General features: G+C 44.3%; 2 protein-coding genes across 3 annotated transcripts in view; one reads left to right on the top strand and one right to left on the bottom strand.

The window, feature by feature from the left end:
• The window catches only part of LOC139537209 (neurofibromin), an 88,319-nt gene that overhangs the window by 20,771 nt on the left and 46,618 nt on the right, over positions 1-20,930 (bottom strand). For both annotated transcript variants that reach the window (XM_071338264.1, XM_071338265.1), the window contains exons 36-40: positions 7,600-8,032; positions 6,979-7,319; positions 6,607-6,809; positions 6,221-6,414; positions 4,699-4,839 (exon numbers count right to left, since the gene is read on the bottom strand). In XM_071338264.1, the coding sequence (XP_071194365.1) occupies positions 4,699-4,839; positions 6,221-6,414; positions 6,607-6,809; positions 6,979-7,319; positions 7,600-8,032 (1,312 nt within the window). The remainder of the gene's footprint in view (positions 1-4,698; positions 4,840-6,220; positions 6,415-6,606; positions 6,810-6,978; positions 7,320-7,599; positions 8,033-20,930) is intronic.
• LOC139537208 (uncharacterized) lies at positions 18,170-20,327 on the top strand. Its single transcript, XM_071338263.1, has 2 exons — positions 18,170-18,328; positions 18,865-20,327. Exon 2 carries the CDS (start codon positions 18,869-18,871, stop codon positions 19,622-19,624), a length of 756 nt encoding a protein of 251 aa, XP_071194364.1. The 5' UTR covers positions 18,170-18,328; positions 18,865-18,868; the 3' UTR covers positions 19,625-20,327.

Here is a 20,930-nt window from a genome sequence, read left to right as displayed (position 1 = left end):
GGCCTCACCTCCTGGTTACACTAGTGACCATATCCCCCGTGCATCCCGCAAAGGCGGAGGTGTTGCTAACATTTACGATAGCAAATTTCAATTTATAAAAAAAAAAAGACGTTTTCGTCTTTTGAGCTTCTAGTCATGAAATCTATGCAGCCTACTCAATCACTTTTTATAGCCACTGTTTATAGGCCTCCTGGGCCATATACAGCGTTCCTCTCTGAGTTCCCTGAATTCCTATCAGACCTTGTAGTCATAGCAGATCATATTCAAATTTTTGGTGATTTTAATATTCATATGGAGAAGTCCACAGACCCACTCCAAAAGTCTTTCGGAGCCATCATCGACTCAGTGGGTTTTGTCCAACATGTCTCTGGACCTACTCACTGCCACAGTCATACTCTGGATTTAGTTTTGTCCCATGGAATAAATGTTGTAGATCTTAATGTTTTTCCTCATAATCCTGGACTGTCGGACCACCATTTTATTACGTTTGCAATCGCAACAAATAATCTGCTCAGACCCCAACCAAGGAGCATCAAAAGTCGTGCTATAAATTCTCAGACAACACAAAAATTCCTTGATGCCCTTCCAGACTCCTTCTGCCTACCCAAGGACGTCAGAGGACAAAAATCAGTTAACCACCTAACTGAGGAACTCAATTTAACCTTGCGCAATACCCTAGATGCAGTTGCACCCCTAAAAACGAAAAACATTTGTCATAAGAAACTAGCTCCCTGGTATACAGAAAATACCCGAGCTTTGAAGCAAGCTTCCAGAAAATTGGAACGGAAATGGCGCCACACCAAACTGGAAGTCTTCCGACTAGCTTGGAAAGACAGTACCGTGCAGTACCGAAGAGCCCTCACTGCTGCTCGATCATCCTACTTTTCCAACTTAATTGAGGAAAATAAGAACAATCCAAAATTTATTTTTGATACTGTTGCAAAGCTAACTAAAAAGCAGCATTCCCCAAGAGAGGATGGCTTTCACTTCAGCAGTAATAAATTCATGAACTTCTTTGAGGAAAAGATCATGATCATTAGAAAGCAAATTATGGACTCCTCTTTAAATCTGCGTATTCCTCCAAAGCTCAATTGTCCTGAGTCTGCACAACTCTGCCAGGACCTAGGATCAAGGGAGACACTCAAGTGTTTTAGTACTATATCTCTTGACACAATGATGAAAATAATCATGGCCTCTAAACCTTCTAGCTGCATACTGGATCCTATTCCTACTAAACTACTGAAAGAGCTGCTTCCTGTGCTTGGCCCTCATATGTTGAACATAATAAACGGCTCTCTATCCACCGGATGTGTACCAAACTCACTAAAAGTGGCAGTAATAAAGCCTCTCTTGAAAAAGCCAAACCTTGACCCGGAAAATCTAAAAAACTATCGGCCTATATCGAATCTTCCATTCCTCTCAAAAAATTTAGAAAAAGCTGTTGCGCAGCAACTCACTGCCTTCCTGAAGACAAACAATGTATACGAACTGCTTCAGTCTGGTTTTAGACCCCATCATAGCACTGAGACTGCACTTGTGAAGGTGGTAAATGACCTTTTAATGGCGTCAGACCGAGGCTCTGCATCTGTCCTCGTGCTACTAGACCTTAGTGCTGCCTTTGACACCATCGATCACCACATTCTTTTGGAGAGACTGGAAACCCAAATTGGTCTACACGGACAAGTTCTGGCCTGGTTTAGATCTTACCTGTGGGAAAGATATCAGTTTGTCTCTGTGAATGGTTTGTCCTCTGACAAATCAACTGTACATTTCGGTGTTCCTCAAGGTTCCATTTTAGGACCACTATTGTTTTCACTATATATTTTACCTCTTGGGGATGTTATTCGAAAACATAATGTTAACTTTCACTGCTATGCGGATGACACACAGCTGTACATTTCAATGAAACATGGTGAAGCCTCAAAATTGCCCTCGCTAGAAGCCTGTGTTTCAGACATAAGGAAGTGGATGGCTGCAAACTTTCTACTTTTAAACTCTGACAAAACAGAGATGCTTGTTCTAGGTCTCAAGAAACAAAGAGATCTTCTGTTGAATCTGACAATTAATCTTGATGGTTGTAAAGTCGTCTCAAATAAAACTGTGAAGGACCTCGGCGTTACTCTTGACCCTGATCTCTCTTTTGACGAACATATCAAGACTGTTTCAAGGACAGCTTTTGTCCATCTACGTAACATTGCAAAAATCAGACATTTTCTGTCCAAAAATGATGCAGAAAAATTAATCCATGCATTTGTTACTTCTAGGTTAGACTACTGCAATGCTCTACTTTCCGGCTACCCGGATAAAGCACTAAATAAACTTCAGTTAGTGCTAAATACGGCTGCTAGAATACTGACTAGAACCAAGAAATTTGATCATATTACTCCAGTGCTAGCCTCCCTACACTGGCTTCCTGTTAAGGCAAGGGCTGATTTCAAGGTTTTACTGTTAACTTATATAGCGTTACATGGGCTTGCTCCTACCTATCTTTCCGAGTTGGTCCTGCCGTACATACCTACACGTACGCTACGGTCACAAGACGCAGGCCTCCTAATTGTCCCTAGAATTTCTAAGCAAACAGCGGGAGGCAGGGCTTTCTCCTATAGATCTCCATTTTTATGGAATAGTCTGCCTACCCATGTGAGAGACGCAGACTCGGTCTCAACCTTTAAGTCTTTACTGAAGACTTATCTCTTCAGTAGGTCATATGATTGAGTGTAGTCTGGCCCAGGAGTGTGAAGGTGAACGGAAAGGATCTGGAGCAACGAACCGCCCTTGCTGTCTCTGCCTGGCCGGTTCCCCTCTCTCTACTGGGATTCTCTGCCCCTAACCCTATTACAGGGGCTGAGTCACTGGCTTACTGGTGCTCTTTCATGCCGTCCCTAGGAAGGGTGCGTCACTTGAGTGGGTTGAGTCACTGACGTGATCTTCCTGTCTGGGTTGGCGCCCCTCCTTGGTTTGTGCTGTGGTGGAGATCTTTGTGGGCTATACTCGGCCTTGTCTCAGGATTGTAAGTTGGTGGTTGAAGATATCCCTCTAGTGGTGTGGGGGCTGTGCTTTGGCAGAGTGGGTGGGGTTATATCCTTCCTGTTTGGCCCTGTCCGGGGGTATCATCGGATGGGGCCACAGTGTCTCCTGACCCCTCCTGTCTCAGCCTCCAGTATTTATGCTGCAGTAGTTTATGTGTCGGGGGGCTAGGGTCAGTTGGTTATACCTGGAGTACTTCTCCTATCTTATCCAGTGTCCTGTGTGAATTTAAGTATGCTCTCTCTAATTCTCTCGTTCTCTCTTTCTTTCTCTCTCTCTCTCTCGGAGAACCTGAGCCCTAGGACCATACGTCACTGCAAACCGGGCATGATGACTCCTTGCTGTCCCCAGTCCACCTGGCCTTGCTGCTGTTCCAGTTTCAACTGTTCTGCCTGCGGTTATGGAACCCCTACCTGTCCCAGACCTGCTGTTTTCAATTCTTAATGATCGGCTATGAAAAGCCAACTGACATTTATTCCTGATTATTATTTGACCATGCTTGTCATTTATGAACATTTTGAAAATCTTGGCTCTCTCTAATTCTCTCCTTCTCTCTCTCTCTCTCGGAGGACCTGAGCCCTGGGACCGTGCGTCGGGGCTGCCGGGCGTGATGGCTCCTTGCTGTCCCCAGTCCACCTGGCCTTGCTGCTATTCCAGTTTCAGCTGTTCTGCCTGCGGTTATGGAACCGCCACCTGTCCCGGACCTGCTATTTTCAACTCTTGATGATCGGCTATGAAAAGCCAACTGAAAATTATTCATGATTATTATTTGACCATGCTTGTCACTTATGAACATTTTGAACATCTTGGCATAGTTCTGTTATAATCTCCACCCAGCACAGCCAGAAGAGGACTGGCCACCCCTCATAGCCTGGTTCCTCTCTAGGTTTCTTCCTAGGTTTTGGCCTTTCTAGGGAGTTTTTCCTAGCCACCGTGCTTCTACACCTGCATTGCTTGCTGTTTGGGGTTTTAGGCTGGGTGTCTGTACAGCACTTCGAGATATTAGCTGATGTACGAAGGGCTATATAAAATAAACTTGATTTGATTTGATAAAGCTCGCCGCCATTGGACTGGAGTGATGAATCATGCTTCACCATCTGGCAGTTCGATGGACGAATCTGGGTTTGGCGGATGCCAGGAAAAGGCTACCTGCCCAATTGTAGTGCCAGCTGTAATGTTCGTTGGACTAGGAACAATGGTCTGGGGCTATTTTTCATGGTTCGGGCTAGGCCCCTTATTTCCAGTGCTTCCAACTTTGGGGAAGACCCTTTCCTGTTTCAATATGACAATGCCCCCATACACAAAGCAAGGTCCATGCAGAAATGTGTGTGTTGAGAACGGTGTGAAGAACTTGACTGGCCTGCACAGAGCCCTGACATCAACACCTTTGGGATGAATTGGAACGCCGACTGCCAGCCAGGCCTAATCGTCCAACATCAGTGCCCGATCTCACTAATGCTTGTGGATGAATGGAAACAAATCCCCGCAGCAATGTTCCAACATTTAGTTGAAAGCATACCCAGAAGAGTGGAGGCTGTGATAGCAGCAAAGGGGGACCAATATTAATGCCCATGATTTTGGAACGAGTTGTTCAACAAGGTGTCCACATACTTTTGGTAATGTATCGTATGTCGCACTGGTATTTATTGTGTTTGTGTGCGCGTTTCTCACCTTGCTGGACACCAGCTTGACATTCCCGGAGGCCAGCGCCACAGCTGTGTCGGCCATGACCTCAGCCTTGATGGAACCCAGGCCTCCTGTAGCGCTGGTCTTGATGAAGCTGTCCAGCACCACGTCCAGCAGGTCCGTTATCTACAGAACAGGGACAACAGGACAAACCATAAACTCATCTCCATTAATAGCCCACAGAGGTGTGATGCAACCCAGAACCTTCACCGAAGTTCCCACAGTAGACCTATAGATACTGGGACTTGCACAACGGCCTCAGCGTATGCTTTTCTTTCTGTCTCAAGTAATTTCTCTTTCAGAATGACTTCTCAATACACAAAGCTTTCAGTGGCAAGCATGATAACTGGTGAGAGCTGAAAAGTACAGAGACGCAGAAGACAAAATCATTTGTAATGACTACATACATTACCTTCAGAAAGTATTCAGACCCCTTGACTTTTTCCACAATTTGCTGTGTTACAGCCTGAATTTAAAATAGATTAAATTTAGATTTTGGGTCACTGGCCTTTATACAATACCCCATAATGTCAAAGTGGAATTGTGTTTTTCAAAATGTTGACAAATTATTAAAAAATTAACAGCTGAAATGTATTTAGTTAATAAGTATACAACCCCCCTAAATAAGTTAAGCAGTAAAAATGTGCTTAAAGTCCCAAAATAAGTTGCATGGACTCACTGTGTGCAAAAGTGTGTTCAACAAAATCTACTTTTTTTTGTTGGACATAAGACTGTAAAAACACCTAGAAATAAGCGCCAAATGATTTTAATTTAAGAAATCTGTTCCCAAGTATTCCCACGCATAATAGAGAGACACGTGATTATATACAAATGTAAGCAAGGTTTTAAATTATTATGTTTTAGTCAAACATTATATCTGTTTGGGCATCTTGCGGTCAATTTACAGTCGACAAATTATGTTCCGGGCCCCTGACCATCCGCTCAAGAAGAAAAACAGGCCATGGCTGAATCTAGTTGATGATCACTGGCATAGGGTGTCCCTGTCCAGTGTCTATAACATCCTGAACAGTGGGTCCACTGAATCCTTCAGCCATTTCCCAGTGCATGAATCAGCAGTAGCATTAAGGCAATAACAGACACTGCACAGGCTCAGTAATATTAAATGTACCACCCGGTACTCTACCCTGCACCTAAGAGACTGCTGTCCTGTGTACATAGTCATTGAACACTGGTTACTTTAATAATGTGTACATACTGGTTTTACCCACTTCATGTGTACTGTATTCTAGTCATGGCTCATCACTACTGCTGTACACACCTTTTCTATTCATATACTGTCCATACACACTATTTTTATTGATATATCTTAATTTCTTATTTTTAAGATTTGTGTGCATGGTTTTGCTAGATATTACTGCACTGTTGGAGCTAGAAACAAAAGCATTTCGCTGTACCTGCGATTGCATCTGAAAATATGTGATTTGATTTGAAATACTGGTTGATACATGGGCTAAAACGCATACAGAGAGGAGAGAGAGACCCCCACCTGTCCTAGACTACCCCAGATCTTAGCCTGGATAGAAGGGTACATCTGCTTCTCGTTGATGGTCATGGTGATGAGCTTGTCCAGGATGGCGGTGACACGTTGGCGCTTGGCGTCGTCATTGTGCTTACAGAACCTCACCAGGTTGAGCAGCCAGGGGGTCATGTACTCCAGACACAGGTGTTTCAACTCAATACCTAAAACACACATCAGAGAGGATGTTACAGTGTGTGTGTGTGTGTGTGTGTGTGTGTGTGTGTGTGTGTGTGTGTGTGTGTGTGTGTGTGTGTGTGTGTGTGTGTGTGTGTGTGTGTGTGTGTGTGAGCGCATATGTGCGTGTGAGTTTTTTTTTGACATTGTGTGTGGAGGGCAGGAACAAGGATACTGACTAGATTTGCTGAAGCCAGAGATACACTCTTCCAGGAACTCCAGGGTGAGGTGTGGTTCGTTGGCGGCCAGTGTCTTGCTGATGGACACTATGAAGAGGGTGTTGTTTGCAGGGATACACAGGCCCGACGTCTCCAGCAGCTGGCCTTCTATCTTCAGGTTGAAGGTGCAGGTCAAGGCACAGAGCAGGTTGTAGGCCGCCGATCTGAAACCAGCACAGACAGAGAGGGAAGGAGATAATAAAAAAATAGTACGTAAGTAAGCATCATAGATGTATAATTCAATCATCCCTAAGAAGCCTAATGGTCTGCTCTCATAGTCCCATCAAAATCTATACTAATCACATGACTATTTTCCACAGCTGTGTTTCTGACCTGAGGCTGGGGTCAGAGCTGCCCAGGTTGAGGAGGGCAATGTTGAGCAGGGTCCCCGGCACGTCTTTGGGCCTGATCTTGGTGTGCTGGGGGATGGAGTCCGGCTGGGACAGCTCCCAACGCGTCCTGATGTGGATGATGGACTGGACGATGGCCTCACACTCCTGGTGCATGAAGGTGAGCGGCGTGCCCTGGTTGGCGATGGTAAGCGTGAACTGGTTCTCATCCACCAGGCAGATCTCCTCTATCTCTGAGGCGTAGTAGATGTCGTTGAGGAAGACCGACTGACCCAGGACCCGGGTACGCTCTGCTGACGTCACCTGGACTGCTGTGGAGCCCACCTGGGGACAACAGAGACAGCTCATTGAGACTGAGTCACTATGCTATACGGCCCACAAAAGAGTAACATGGTAAAAAAAACATCCATTATCAGCCGGAGTCTGGTTTAGCGGTTGACCCTTCAGACCACATCTACTTCCGGGGGACAAGCATTCAATCCGTCTCAGACATTCCTGTCATTCCTGTCTGTGCCCCTAATTACTTTCAATTACATCCCACAGCCCAAAAAGTATGTAGGAATCATATAACATTATAAATCTACTGACTCCCTCATGTCCTGACCTTGATGGAGACCTTGGTGTCCTTGTGGGCCAGTTTGAGGGCGTTGTGGAACACCTTGAGGTCCTCCTCAAGGGCTAGCGTGGCCGCAGGCAGCTTCTGCTGGTCAGGCTCAACGTGCTCAGCAAGCCGCGCTGGTGAATCAATGAACAACAGCTTCTTGCTCCCCTTCAGGCCTGTCAGCAGTCTCTCGTGGTACTTGGTGTACTCCCTCACCCACGTGTTGCAGTTGTAGATGTAGATGGCAGCCACGTTCTCGTAGGCGAAGCCCGGGAACACCACAAACCACTTGGACAGGAAGTCGGTCTTGAAGCGGTTGCTGGGTCCGGCGTGGGTCAGGTCCACAACGATCTCATAGGGCTTGGCGTAGTAGGGCTTCAAGGTCAGCAGCACGTGGTATATGAGAAGGTCACCGTTGATCTGGCCCGTCTTGAATCTGGGAGGGTAAAGAGGGAGAGGGGGACGTCACAGAAGCATTGGTGGTTTTCATTGTAATTTAAATAAGGTGCACAAGACAGGAAGTGTATGTCATGCCAACTGATTGCGTCACAGTTCAACACTTGACTCGGTTGGAAAATGACAGTGTGAACTGGATTAACAGCAGACATGGGCTCTCAAATCCTCAAAATGTTCTACAGCTGCACCATTCAGCGCATCTTGACTGGCTGCAACACTGCTTGGTATGACAACAGCACCAAGCAGTTGTCAGAGGGTGGTGCGGACAGCCAAGTACAGTCGTGGCCAAAAGTTTTGAGAATGACACAAATATTAATTTCCACAAAGTTTGCTGCTTCAGTGTCTAGATATTTTTGTCAGATGTTACTATGGAATACTGAAGTATAATTACAAGCATTTCATAAGTGTCAAAGGCTTTTATTGACAATTACATGAAGTTGATGCAAAGAGTCAATATTTGCAGTGTTGACCCTTCTTTTTCAAGACCTCTGCAATCCACCCTGGCCTGCTGTCAATTAACTTCTGGGCCACATTCTGACTGATGGCAGCCCATTCTTGCATAATCAATGCTTGGAGTTTGTCAGAATTTGTGGGTTTTTGTTTGTCCACCCGCCTCTTGAGGATTGACCACAAGTTCTCAATGGGATTAAGGTCTGGGGAGTTTCCTGGCCATGGACCCAAAATATCGATGTTTTGTTCCCCGAGCCACTTAGTTATTTTCCATAATGCTGGAAAAGGCATTGTTCGTCACCAAACTGTTCCTGGATGGTTGGGAGAAGTTGCTCTCAGAGGATGTTGTTGGTACCATTATATATTCATGGCTGTGTTCTTCGACAAAATTGTGAGTGAGCCCACTCCCTTGGCTGAGAAGCAACCCCACACATGAATGGTCTCAGGATGCTTTACTGTTGGCATGACACAAGCTTGTCTTCTCCAGACAAGCTTTTTTCCAGATGCCCCAAACAACTGGAAAGGGGATTCATCAGAGAAAATGACTTTACCCCAGTCCGCAGCAGTTCAATCCCTGTACCTTTTGCAGAATATCAGTCTGTCCCTGATGTTTTTCCTGGAGAGTAGTGGCTTCTTTGCTGCCCTTCTTGACACCAGGCCATCCTCCAAAAGTCTTCGCCTCACTGTGCGTGCAGATGCACTCATACCTGCCTGCTGCCATTCCTGAGCAAGCTCCTTACTGGTGGTGCCCCGATCCCGCAGCTGAATCAACTTTAGAAGATGGTTCTGGCGCTTGCTGGACTTTCTTGGGCGCCCTGAAGCCTTCTTCACAACAATTGAACCGCTCTCCTTGAAGTTCTTGATGATCCGATAAATGGTTGATTTAGGTGCAATCTTACTGGCAGCAATATTCTTGCCTGTGAAGCCCTTTTTGTGCAAATTAATGATGACGGCACGTGTTTCATTGCAGGTAACCATGTTTGACAGAGGAAGAACAATGATTCCATGCACCACCCTCCTTTTGAAGTGTCCAGTGTTATTCGAACTCAATCAGCATGACAGAGTGATCGCCAGCCTTGTCCTCATCAACACTCACACCCGTGTTAACTTCTTATGGCTGGGGGGCAGTATTGAGTAGCTTGGATGAATAAGGTGCCCAGAGTAAACTGCCTGCTCCTCAGTCTCAGTTGCTAATATATGCATATTATTATTAGTATTGGATAGAAAACACTATGAAGTTTCTAAAACTGTTTGAATGATGTCTGTGAGTATAACAGAACTTATATGGCAGGCAAAAACCTGACAAATTCCAACCAGGAAGTGGGAAATCTGAGGTTTGTAGGTTAAGTCTTTGCCTATCCAAGATAGTGTAAATTTGGTCCGATTGCACTTCCTAAGGCTTCCACTGATGTCAACAGTCTTTAGTACCTTGTTTCAGGCTTCTACTGTGAAGGGGGAACGAATAAGAGCTGTTTGAACCAGATGTCTATGAGTGCCATCTGATGAAGATCAAAGGTTAGTGATTCATTTTATCTCTATTTCTACTTTTTGTGACTCCTCTCTTTGGCTGGAAAAATGGCTGTGTTTTTCTGTGACTAGGTACTGACCTAACATAATCAGATAGTGTGCTTTCGTCGTAAAGCCTTTTTGAAATCAGACACTGTGGTGGGATTAACAACAAGTTTATCTTTAAAATGGTGTATAATATTTGTATGTTTGAGTTATTTTAATTATGAGAATTCTGTTGTTTGAATTTGGCGCCCTGCACGTTCACTGGCTGTTGTCAAATCGATCCCGTTAACGGGATTTCAGCCGTAAGAAGTTTTAATGAGAGAATCACTGACATGTCAGCTGGTAATTTTGTGGCAGGGCTGAAATGCAGTGGAAATATTTTGGGGGGATTCAGTTCATTTGCATGGCAAAGAGGGACTTTGCAATTAATTGCAATTCATCTGATAACTCTTCATAACATTCTGGGGTATATGCAAATTGCCATCATACTAACTGAGGCAGCAGACTTTGTGAAAATTAATATTTGTGTCATTCTCGAAACTTTTGGCCACGACTGTACATATCCCTGCCATCCAGGACATCTATATCAGGTGGTGTGAAAGGAAGGCCTGGAAATCGTTAAAGACTCCAGCCACCCAAGCCATAGACTGTTCTCTCTGCTTCCAGTCAGCAAGTGGTACCGGTGCATCAAGTCTGACACCAACATGCTCCTGAACAGCTTCTATCACCAAGCCATAAGACTGCTAAATAGCTAACAAAATGGCTACACAGACTGAGTTAACCCTTGTATTTTATTTTTGCACCATCTCTATGCACACTCATAGGACTCCACACACACATTTCCCTGCACATTGTAAACACTGTATGGTATTGGAACTGACCCTGTATTTTGCTTCTTACTTTCTTGTGTTCTTATTTCGTGTGTATTTTTGTTCTCCCTTGTGTTATTTGTAGTGCTACATTGATGTTGATTACTGCATTGTTGGGTTTGGAGCTTGAGAGAAAGGCATTTCACTGTACTTGAGCACGTGACAAACTTGGAACTTGAGTCTGCAAAGACAGAAATTAGAAACAGATAGGAGGAATGACTGATGTACAGTAAAATACAGCTTTCAATTAAATATTTGGTTAATAACAGAATTAATAAATAATTAATCTGACCATGCAAGACATTCATTTGTTGAATAACGCTAACCTACAGTAGCATTAGTATGTGATAATGGCACCGGAAGGGATGACTGCCGTTTTATGGGCTCTTAACCAACAATGATATATATTATAATTTTTCTTTAATGAGTTGGACGAGAGGGAGTTACTCCAGACACCCGAACAGGCCCTCCGCGTCATTCGCAGGATTTTTCTTTTTTTAGATATCGCGGAAGGAGATCGGTGTGCCTTGTAAGGATCCGGCGACGAGTGGCTAAACTTTTTTTCTCCCTCAATCGGTACTATTGGCCAACGTTCAATCGCTGGATAATAAAGTGGACGAACACGTATATCCTACCAACGGGACATTAAAAAACGAACATCTTATGTTTCACCAAGTCGTGGCTGAACGACTACATGAATAACATACAGCTGGTGGGTTACACACTGTATCGGACAGTCAGAACAGCAGCCTATGGTAAGACAAGGGGTGGCGGTCTATGTATATTTGTAAACAACAGCTGGTGCACGATATCTAAGGACGTCTCGAGGTTTTGATCGCATGAGGTAATCTCATGATAATCTGCAGACCACACTATCTACCAAGAGAGTTTCCATCTATATTCTTTGTAGCTCTCTATTTACCACCACAAACCGATACTGGCACCAAGACTGCACTCAATGAGTTGTATACAGCCATAAACAAACAGGAAAATGCTCATCCATAGGCGGCGCTCCAAGTGTCCGAGCACTTTAATTAAAAGGAAACTTAAATCCGTTTTACCTCATTTCTACCAGCATGTTAAATGTGCAACCAGAGGGGAAAAAACTTTAGACCACCTTTACTCCACACACAGAGCAGTACAAAGCTCTCCCTCGCCGTCCATCCTCCTCGGTCAATAAAAAAAAAAGTGGTCAGATGAAGCAGATGCTAAGCTACAGGACTGTTTTGCTAGCACAAACTGGAATAGGTTCTGGGATTCTTCCAATGCCATTGAGGAGTACACAACATCAGTCACTCGCTTTATCAATAAGTGCATCGATGACGTCGTCCCCAAAGTGACTGTACGTACATACAGTGGGGAGAACAAGTATTTGATACACTGCCGATTTTGCAGGTTTTCCTACTTACAAAGCATGTAGAGGTCTGTAATTTTTATCATAGGTACACTTCAACTATGAGAGACGGAATCTAAAACCAAAATCCAGAAAATCACATTGTATGATTTTTAAGTAATTAATTTGCATTTTATTGCATGACATAAGTATTTGATACATCAGAAAAGCAGACCTTAATATTTGGTACAGAAACCTATGTTTACAATTACAGAGATCATACGTTTCCTGTAGTTCTTGACTAGGTTTGCACACACTGCAGCAGGGATTTTGGCCCACTCCTCCCTACAGATCTTCTCCAGATCCTTCAGGTTTCGGGGCTGTCGCTGGGCAATACGGACTTTCAGCTCCCTCCAAAGACTTTCTATTGGGTTCAGGTCTGGAGACTGGCTAGGCCACTCCAGGACCTTGAGATGCTTCTTACGGAGCCACTCCTTAGTTGCCATGGCTGTGTGCTTCGTGTCGTTGTCATGCTGGAAGACCCAGCCACGACCCATCTTCAATGCTCTTACTGAGGGAAGGAGGTTGTTGGCCAAGATCTCGCGATACATGGCCCCATCCATCCTCCCCTCAATACGGTGCAGTCGTCCTGTCCCCTTTGCAGAAAAGCATCCCCAAAGAATGATGTTTCCACCTCCATGCTTCACGGTTGGGATGGTGTTCTTGGGGTTGTACTCATACTTCTTCTTCCTCCAAACACGGCGAGTGGAGTTAGACCAAAAAGCTCTATTTTTGTCTCATCAGACCACATGACCTTCTCCCATTCCTCCTCTGGATCATCCAGATGGTCATTGGCAAACTTCAGACAGGCCTGGACATGCACTGGCTTAAGCAGGGGGACCTTGCGTGCGCTGCAGGATTTTAATCCATGACGGCGTAGTGTGTTACTAATGGTTTTCTTTGAGACTGTGGTCCCAGCTCTCTTCAGGTCATTGACCAGGTCCTGCCGTGTAGTTCTGGGCTGATCCCTCACCTTCCTCATGATCATTGATGCCCCACGAGGTGAAATCTTGCATGGAGCCCCAGACCGAGGGTGATTGACCGTCATCTTGAACTTCTTCCATTTTCTAATAATTGCGCCAACAGTTGTTTCCTTCTCACCAAGCTGCTTGCCTATTGTCCTGTAGCCCATCCCAGCCTTGTGCAGGTCTACAATTTTATCCCTGATGTCCTTACACAGCTCTCTGGTGTTGGCCATTGTGGAGAGGTTGGAATCTGTTTGATTGTGTGTGGACAGGTGTCTTTTATACAGGTAACGAGTTCAAACAGGTGCAGTTAATACAGGTAATGAGTGGAGAACAGGAGGGCTTCTTAAAGAAAAACTAACAGGTCTGTGAGAGCCGGAATTCTTACTGGTTGGTAGGTGATCAAATACTTATGTCATGCAATAAAATGCAAATTAATTATTAAAAAATCATACAATGTGATTTTCTGGATTTTTGTTTTAGATTCCGTCTCTCACAGTTGAAGTGTACCTATGATAAAAATTACAGACCTCTACATGCTTTGTAAGTAGGAAAACCTGCAAAATCGGCAGTGTATCAAATACTTGTTCTCCCCACTGTACCCCAACCAGAAGCCATGGATTACAGGCAATATCCACACTGAGATATAGGGCAGAGCTGCCGCTTTCAAGGAGCGGGACTCTAACCCGGAAGCTTATAAGAAACCCCGCTATGCCCTCCGACGAACCAGCCAACAGGCAAAGCACCAATACAGGACTAAGATCGAATCGTACCACACCGGCTCCGATGCTCGTCGAGTGTGGCAGGGCTTGTAAACTATTACAGAGTACAAACAGAAGCACAGCCGCGAGCTGCCCAGTGACACGAGCCTACCAGATGAGCTCAATTACTTCTATGCTCGCTTCGAGGCAAGTAACGCTGAAACATGCATGAGAGCATCAGACTGTGTGATCACGCTCTCCGTAGCCGACGCGAGTAAGACCTTCAAATAGGTCAACATTCACAAGGCCGCAGGACCAGACGGACTACCAGGACGTGTACCCCGAGCATGCGCTGACCAACTTGCAAGTGTCTTCACTGACATTTTCAACCTCTCCCTATCTGAGTCTGTAATACCAACACCAAGGTAACCTGCCTAAAATGACTACCAAATCGTAGCACTCACGTCTGTAGCCATGAAGTGCTTTGAAAGGCTGGTCATGGCTCACATCAACACCATTATCACAGAATCCCTAGACCCACTCCAATTTGCATACCGCCCCAACGGATCATGCCATCTCTATTGCACTCCACACTGACCTTTCCCACCTGAACAAAAGGAACACCTATATGAGAACGCTATTCATTGACTACAGCTCAGCATTCAACACCATAGTGCCCTCAAAGCTCATCACTAAGCTAAGGACCCTGGTACTAAACACCTCCCTCTGTAACTGGATCCTGGATTTCCTGACAGGCCGCCCCCAGGTGGTAAGGATAGGTAACAACACATCCACCACGCTGATCCACAACACAGGGGCCACTCAGGGGTGCATGCTCAGTCCCCTCCTGTACTCCCTGTTCACCCAAGACTGCGTGGCCAGGCACGACTCCAACACCATCATTCAGTTTGCAGACGACACAACAGTGGTAGGCCTGATCACCGACAATGACGAGACAGCCTTTAGGGAGGTCAGAGACCTGACCGTGTGGAGCCAGGACAACAACCTCTCCCTCAACGTGATCAAGACAAAGGAGATGAATGTGGACTACAGGAAAAAGAGGACCAAACACACCCCCATTCACATCAACAGGGCTGTAGCAAAGCAGGTTGAGAGTTAAGTTCCTTGTTGTCCACATCACAAACAAACATCCAAGCACACCAAGACAGTCGTGAAGAGGGCACAACAAAACCTATTCCATCTCAGGAGACTGAAAATATTTGGAATGAGTCCTCATATCCTCAAAAGGTTCTACAGCTGCACCATCGAGAGCATCTTGACTGGTATGGCAACTACTCGGCCTCCAACCGTAAGGCACTACAAAGGGTAGTGCGTACCTCCCAGTACATCACAGGGGCCAAGCGTCCTGCCATCCAGCACTTCTATACCAGGCGGTGTCAGAGGAAGGCCCTAAAGATTGTCAAAGGCTCCAGCCACCCTAGTCATTAACGGTTCTGCACAGCAAGCGGCACCGGAGGGCCAAGTCTAGGTCCAAGAGGCTTCTAAAAAACAGCTTCTACCCCCAAGCCATAAGACTCCTGAACATCTAATCAAATGGCTACCCAGACTATTTGCATTGCCCCCACCTCTTTTACAGTGCTGCTACTCTGTTTATTATCTATGCATAGTCACTTTAATAACTCTACCTACATGTACAGTTGAAGTCAAAAGTTCACATACACCTTAGCCAAATACATTTAAACTCAGTTTTTCACAATTCCTGACATTTAATCCTTGTAAATGTTATCTTTCTTAGGTCAGTTAGGATCACCACTTTCTTTTAAGAATGTGAAATGTCAGAATAATAGTAGAGAGAATTATTTATTTCAGCTTTTATTTCTTTCATCACATTCCCAGTGAGTCAGAAGTTTACATACACTCAAAATGGTATTTGGTAGCATTGCCTTTCAATTGTTTAACTAGAGTCAAACGTTTCGGGTAGCCTTCCACAAGCTTCCCACAATAAATTGGGTGAATTTTGGCCAATTTCCTCCTGACAGAGCTGGTGTCACGGAGTCAGGTTTGTAGGCCTCCTTCCTCGCACTCGCATTTTCAGTTCTGCCCACAAATTGTCTATAGGATTGAGGTCAAGGCTTTGTGATGGCCACTCTAAAACCTAGACTTTGTTGTCCTTAAGCCATTTTGGCACAACTTTTGAAGTATGCTTGGGGTTATTGTCCATTTGGAAAACCCATTTGTGACCAAGCTTTAACTTCCTGAATGATGTCTTGAGATGTTGCTTCAATATATCCACTTAAATTTTCCTGCCTCTTGATGCTGATTTAGTTTGTGAAGGGCACCAGTCCCTCCTGCAGCAAAGCACCCCCACAACATGATGCTGCCACCCCCGTGCTTCACGGTTGGGATGGTGTTCTTTGGCTTGCAAGCCTCCCCCTTTTTCCTCCAAACATAACGATGGTCATTATGGCTAAACAGTTCTATTTTTATTTCATCAGACCAGAGGACATTTCTCCAAAAAGTAACATTTTTGTCCCCATGTGCAGTTGCAAACCGTAGTCTGGCTTTTTTTTTTATGGCGGTTTTGGAGCAGTGGCTTCTTCCTTGCTGAGCAGCCTTTCAGGTTATGTCGATATAGGACTCGTTTTACTGTGGATATAGATACTTTTGTACCCGTTTCCTCCAGCATCTTCACAAGGTCCTTGTGAAGTTCTGGGATTGATTTGCATTTTTCGCACCAAAGTACTTTCATCTCTAGGAGACAGAACGCGTCTCCTTCCAGAGCGGTATGACGGCTGAGTGGTCCCATGGTGTTTATACTTGCGTACTACTGTTTGAACAGATGAACGTGGTATCTTCAGGTGTTTGGAAATGGCTCCCAAGGATGAACCAGACTTGTGGATGCCTAGAATGTCTTGGCTGATTTCTTTTGATTTTCCCATGATGTCAAGCAAAGAGGCACTGAGTTTGAAGGTAGGCCTTGAAATACATCCACAGGTACACCTCCAATTGACTCAAATGATGTCAATTAGCCTATCAAAAGCTTCTGAAGCCATGACATCATTTCCTGGAATTTTCCAAGCTGTTTAAAGGCACAGTCAATTTAGTGTATGTAAACTTCTGACCCACTGGAATTGTGATACAGTGAATTATAAGTGAAATAATCTGTCTGTAAACAATTGTTGGAAAAATGACTTGTGTCATGCAAAGTAGATGTCCTAACCGACTTGCGGAGTGGTTGAAAAGCGAGTTTTAATGACTCCAACATAAGTGTATGTAAACTTCCGACTGTACATATTACCTCAATTACCTCGACTAACTGGTGCCCCCGCACATTGTACCAGTACCCCCTGTATATAGCCTTGCTATTGTTATTTTACTGCTGCTCTTTGTTACTTTTATTTATTTTCTTTTTAGGTATTTTTCTTAAAATTGCATTGTTGGTTTATGGGCTTGTAAGTAAGCATTTCACTGTAAGGTCTACACGTTGTATTTGGCGCATGTGACAAATACAATTTGATTAGTAATTATAACAAACACTTCTCGTCTCCAAGACAACACAGCATGTTTCCACTTCTCTCAACAGCCCACCTGTTGTAGGGTGTTAACCATAGTGCTTTCTCTCTGGCTTCTGTGTGACCAAGCTAATCATCACACACACACACAAACTGATATACAGGTAACTTCCAAAATAAAGGAAACACTAACATAAAGCATCTTAATAGGGCATTGGGCCAGAACAGCTTCAATGCACCTTGGTAAAGTTGGCATAGATTCTACAAGTGTCTGGAACTCTATTGGAGGGATGCGACGCCATTCTTCCACGAGAAATTCCATCATTTGGTGTTTTGTAGATGGTGGTGGAAAACACTGTCTCAGTCACGGCTCCAGAATCTCCCATAAGTGTTCAATAGGGTTGAGATCTGGTGACTGAGACAGCCATGCCATATGGTTTACATCATTTTCATGCTCATCAAACCATTCAGTGACCACTCGTGCCCTGTGGATGGGGACATAGCCATGGTAGCCAAAATAATGGGAAAGATAATGGCCTACCCAGCATTTTTATACATGACCCTAAGCATGATGGGGGTGTTAATTGCTTAATTAAATCAGGAAGCACACCTGTGTAGATTCAAGTGCTTTCAATATACTTTGTATCCTTCGTTTACTCAAGTGTTTCCGTTATTTTGGAAGTTACAGTTAGCTTCAAATAAAGCAGCAAAGGAGAAGTAAGAGCGGTACAGGAAACATATCATTACTGTGCGAGCGTGACGAAGGCTTGAATGCTTCTCACACCCCTTTTTTCCCCCCCAGACATTTCTCTTCTATAAAATTGCTCACAGATAAAGGTGTTTTAAAAAAAAATCTTGCCTGGCTTCTCCTGTGTTACGAAGTACCACAAACAAACTTGTCAACTCCGTCAAGGTAAGTGACATTAACATATTTAAGAACAGAAAAAAGTTTGGAAATAGTCTTTTTTTTTTTCTTTTTTTTTTATATATACAAAATTGTATAGTCTATTTTGAGAACCTAACTATAAGGAAATTCAATAGCGAGATTTTGTTCATCATACCCAGAATGTATAGGTTACGGTCTATATTGACCAGAATCGCTTGAGCTACATTTTCTGGGAGATAGAAATTGTATAATATCAGTAAAAAAAATAAAAATGTGCTGGCCTAAACTGGAAGTGAACATTGATCGTCAATGATCTAAAATATATTCTGAATGATAATGGTTCAGATGAATCAAGACGTGAAATCTCAGATGAGAGCATTGATCTCCGACTGCTGATTGAATCAGACAGTATGGAAACTGACTCTGAATCAGACAGTATGGAAACTGACTCACATGAAATCACAATAGGAACTGTTACAAAGAAAATAAGCACAAATTGAGATCCTATTATACTTTGAGAGTCACCAGTCAACCTCACTCTTTTTCTCACTCTTTCCCGATAGAAATATGAATGGCTCCCAGGTCTGCCTCTTGCTGTACAGTGTAGTACTAATGGGATATGGGGCTAACCCTGACACAACCATGGGACCATCTGTAACTACAGGTTTAACCACAGCAACAAATCAAACCTCAACAACACACTCCACTAGGGCAACATCTGTAACCAACATCCCAGCAACCACCAACACACCATCCAGAGCCTACACTAAGGCCCATCCCAATCCCTGTGCCGACTGTCTGTTTAAAGAGATGGATGCCACCATCCTGCTGATAGTGACGGGTTGCCTGGTGGTCCTGTGTACCATCCTGCTGGTCTCCACCGTGGTGCTGTTATACCAGGTGTTCCACCTGAAACACCAGCTATGTAGCAGAACCATCAGCAGCCGCCCCACCCGCAGCAACGTAGACCTGGTGAGTGGTTCTGGGCAGAAGACCAAGGAGAGGCCTGGCTCTGAGCCCAGTGAGACCAGCCTGATGATGCCAGAGCTCAGACAGACGCAGGAGGGGGAGAGGGGCAAGAAAGAGGAGCCAGAGAAGGAAGTCAAGGAGCAAGGGAAAGATGAGACGGCGAAAGCCACGCCCAAGAAGAAAGAGAAGGAGGCAGCCACAGCTAACGTCACGTCAGGAAGTGCTGAAAATGGAGCGTCGACCCCCAGCCAAGAGAGCCCAGTCACCAACAACCAGCCTGCAGAGCCCTCTGACCCCGCAGCCACAACAGCCTCTCCTTCCTCCCAGGCCTCCAGTGATGTGGTGGTGGGGTGAGTGGCGCACTCATGGTGACCTTCTCAGACCGCATACTGATTGGTACAGCACAGTTTTATACAACAGCTTCTATTGACATGCCCTAAAGAGACCATCTGCTTTCGCACTGACAGGTGTTTGTGTAGACAAATAGAGTGATTTTTCAATACCACAGTAGCTTTATACACCATGTTTGCATTCTCATTCAAAACCTATGAAATAATTACTGTTATGATAATGTAATACACATTCATGTACAAGAAGAAGTTGACTATAATGTGAATGTTTGATATTTGTATTAATTTGTATTTTTGAAAAACAAAAATAAATATTTGTTCAAATGTAGAGCATTCCTCAGTGTCACTGATCAGAGGACTCGTATTTTGTCTAGTGGATATATCACAGCTTGCTTGTTGTCACATTTCATCTCCCATTTCCCTCACTTCTTTTTTAGACATTCTAAATGCAATAGAAATGCTGTTAATATTACAAAAGCAGAAACAACCACCACCACCAGCACTGAACTGTAGTATCAGGTCAAGTAAAGAGACTGCATTAAGAGGATTTTAAGCAACAAAGCTCTTCCAGAAACTCTCTCACAATGTATTACTACAATTCAACATCACTTTCTTGGTCTTTTCTCTACAGTAAAGAAGAATTCACATGTTTCTACTCTAGCTCCATCTATCCTTTGTATACAACAATAAAGCATTACGACACCTTGTCAAGTGCTTCCTGAGTGCTTCTCTGCTACAGAGAGTGTGTCTGAGAGACAGCTAAATGTGTGTGAGTGTGTGTGTGTGTGAGAGAGTGTGCAAGACCATCCATTACAGAGCGTGTGAGGCTGGGTATTAGTAAGCAGAGTGAGTCCGTCTCTCTGCTGGGCAGTACCACTGGGATCTCAAAGAATGCCCTGTTTTCACTGACCAGAGAGGGAAAAAAACAACGAAGCAGCACAAAACCCCATTCTAAACTTCCACACCGCCACGGATCCCTTCTTTGTGTTCCCAGCGTCTTTCCGAGATATTTATTCAGCTACTTATGGCTGACAACATGATGAATGCGTGGATGTATTGCATGCCAAGTCTAAAATGGGTTGTCCGTGATGACATAATACTGACACTAACATCAATCCAGATGCAAAGGTTTTCCATTACAGCAATATTTGTAGGGGGGGCCTTCAAATTGGGTACATAACTATTATAGTAAATATGAAAAACATTGCTGTGCCATAACAAAATCAATTCACTTCCATGGTGCAGTGAGTCAGTGGAATTATATTGGTAGTGCTAGTTTAATACAGAGAAATGGAAAGAGGAAGGTGTGT

The sequence above is a fragment of the Salvelinus alpinus genome, chromosome 13, assembly GCF_045679555.1.
Source record: "Salvelinus alpinus chromosome 13, SLU_Salpinus.1, whole genome shotgun sequence".
Taxonomy (NCBI): domain Eukaryota; kingdom Metazoa; phylum Chordata; class Actinopteri; order Salmoniformes; family Salmonidae; genus Salvelinus; species Salvelinus alpinus.
This window is presented reverse-complemented; position numbering and strand designations above follow the sequence as displayed.

Excerpts from the sequence above, each read along its gene's own strand:
- LOC139537208 (XM_071338263.1), top strand. The coding sequence starts at position 18,869 with ATGAATGGCTCCCAGGTCTGCCTCTTGCTGTACAGTGTAGTACTAATG.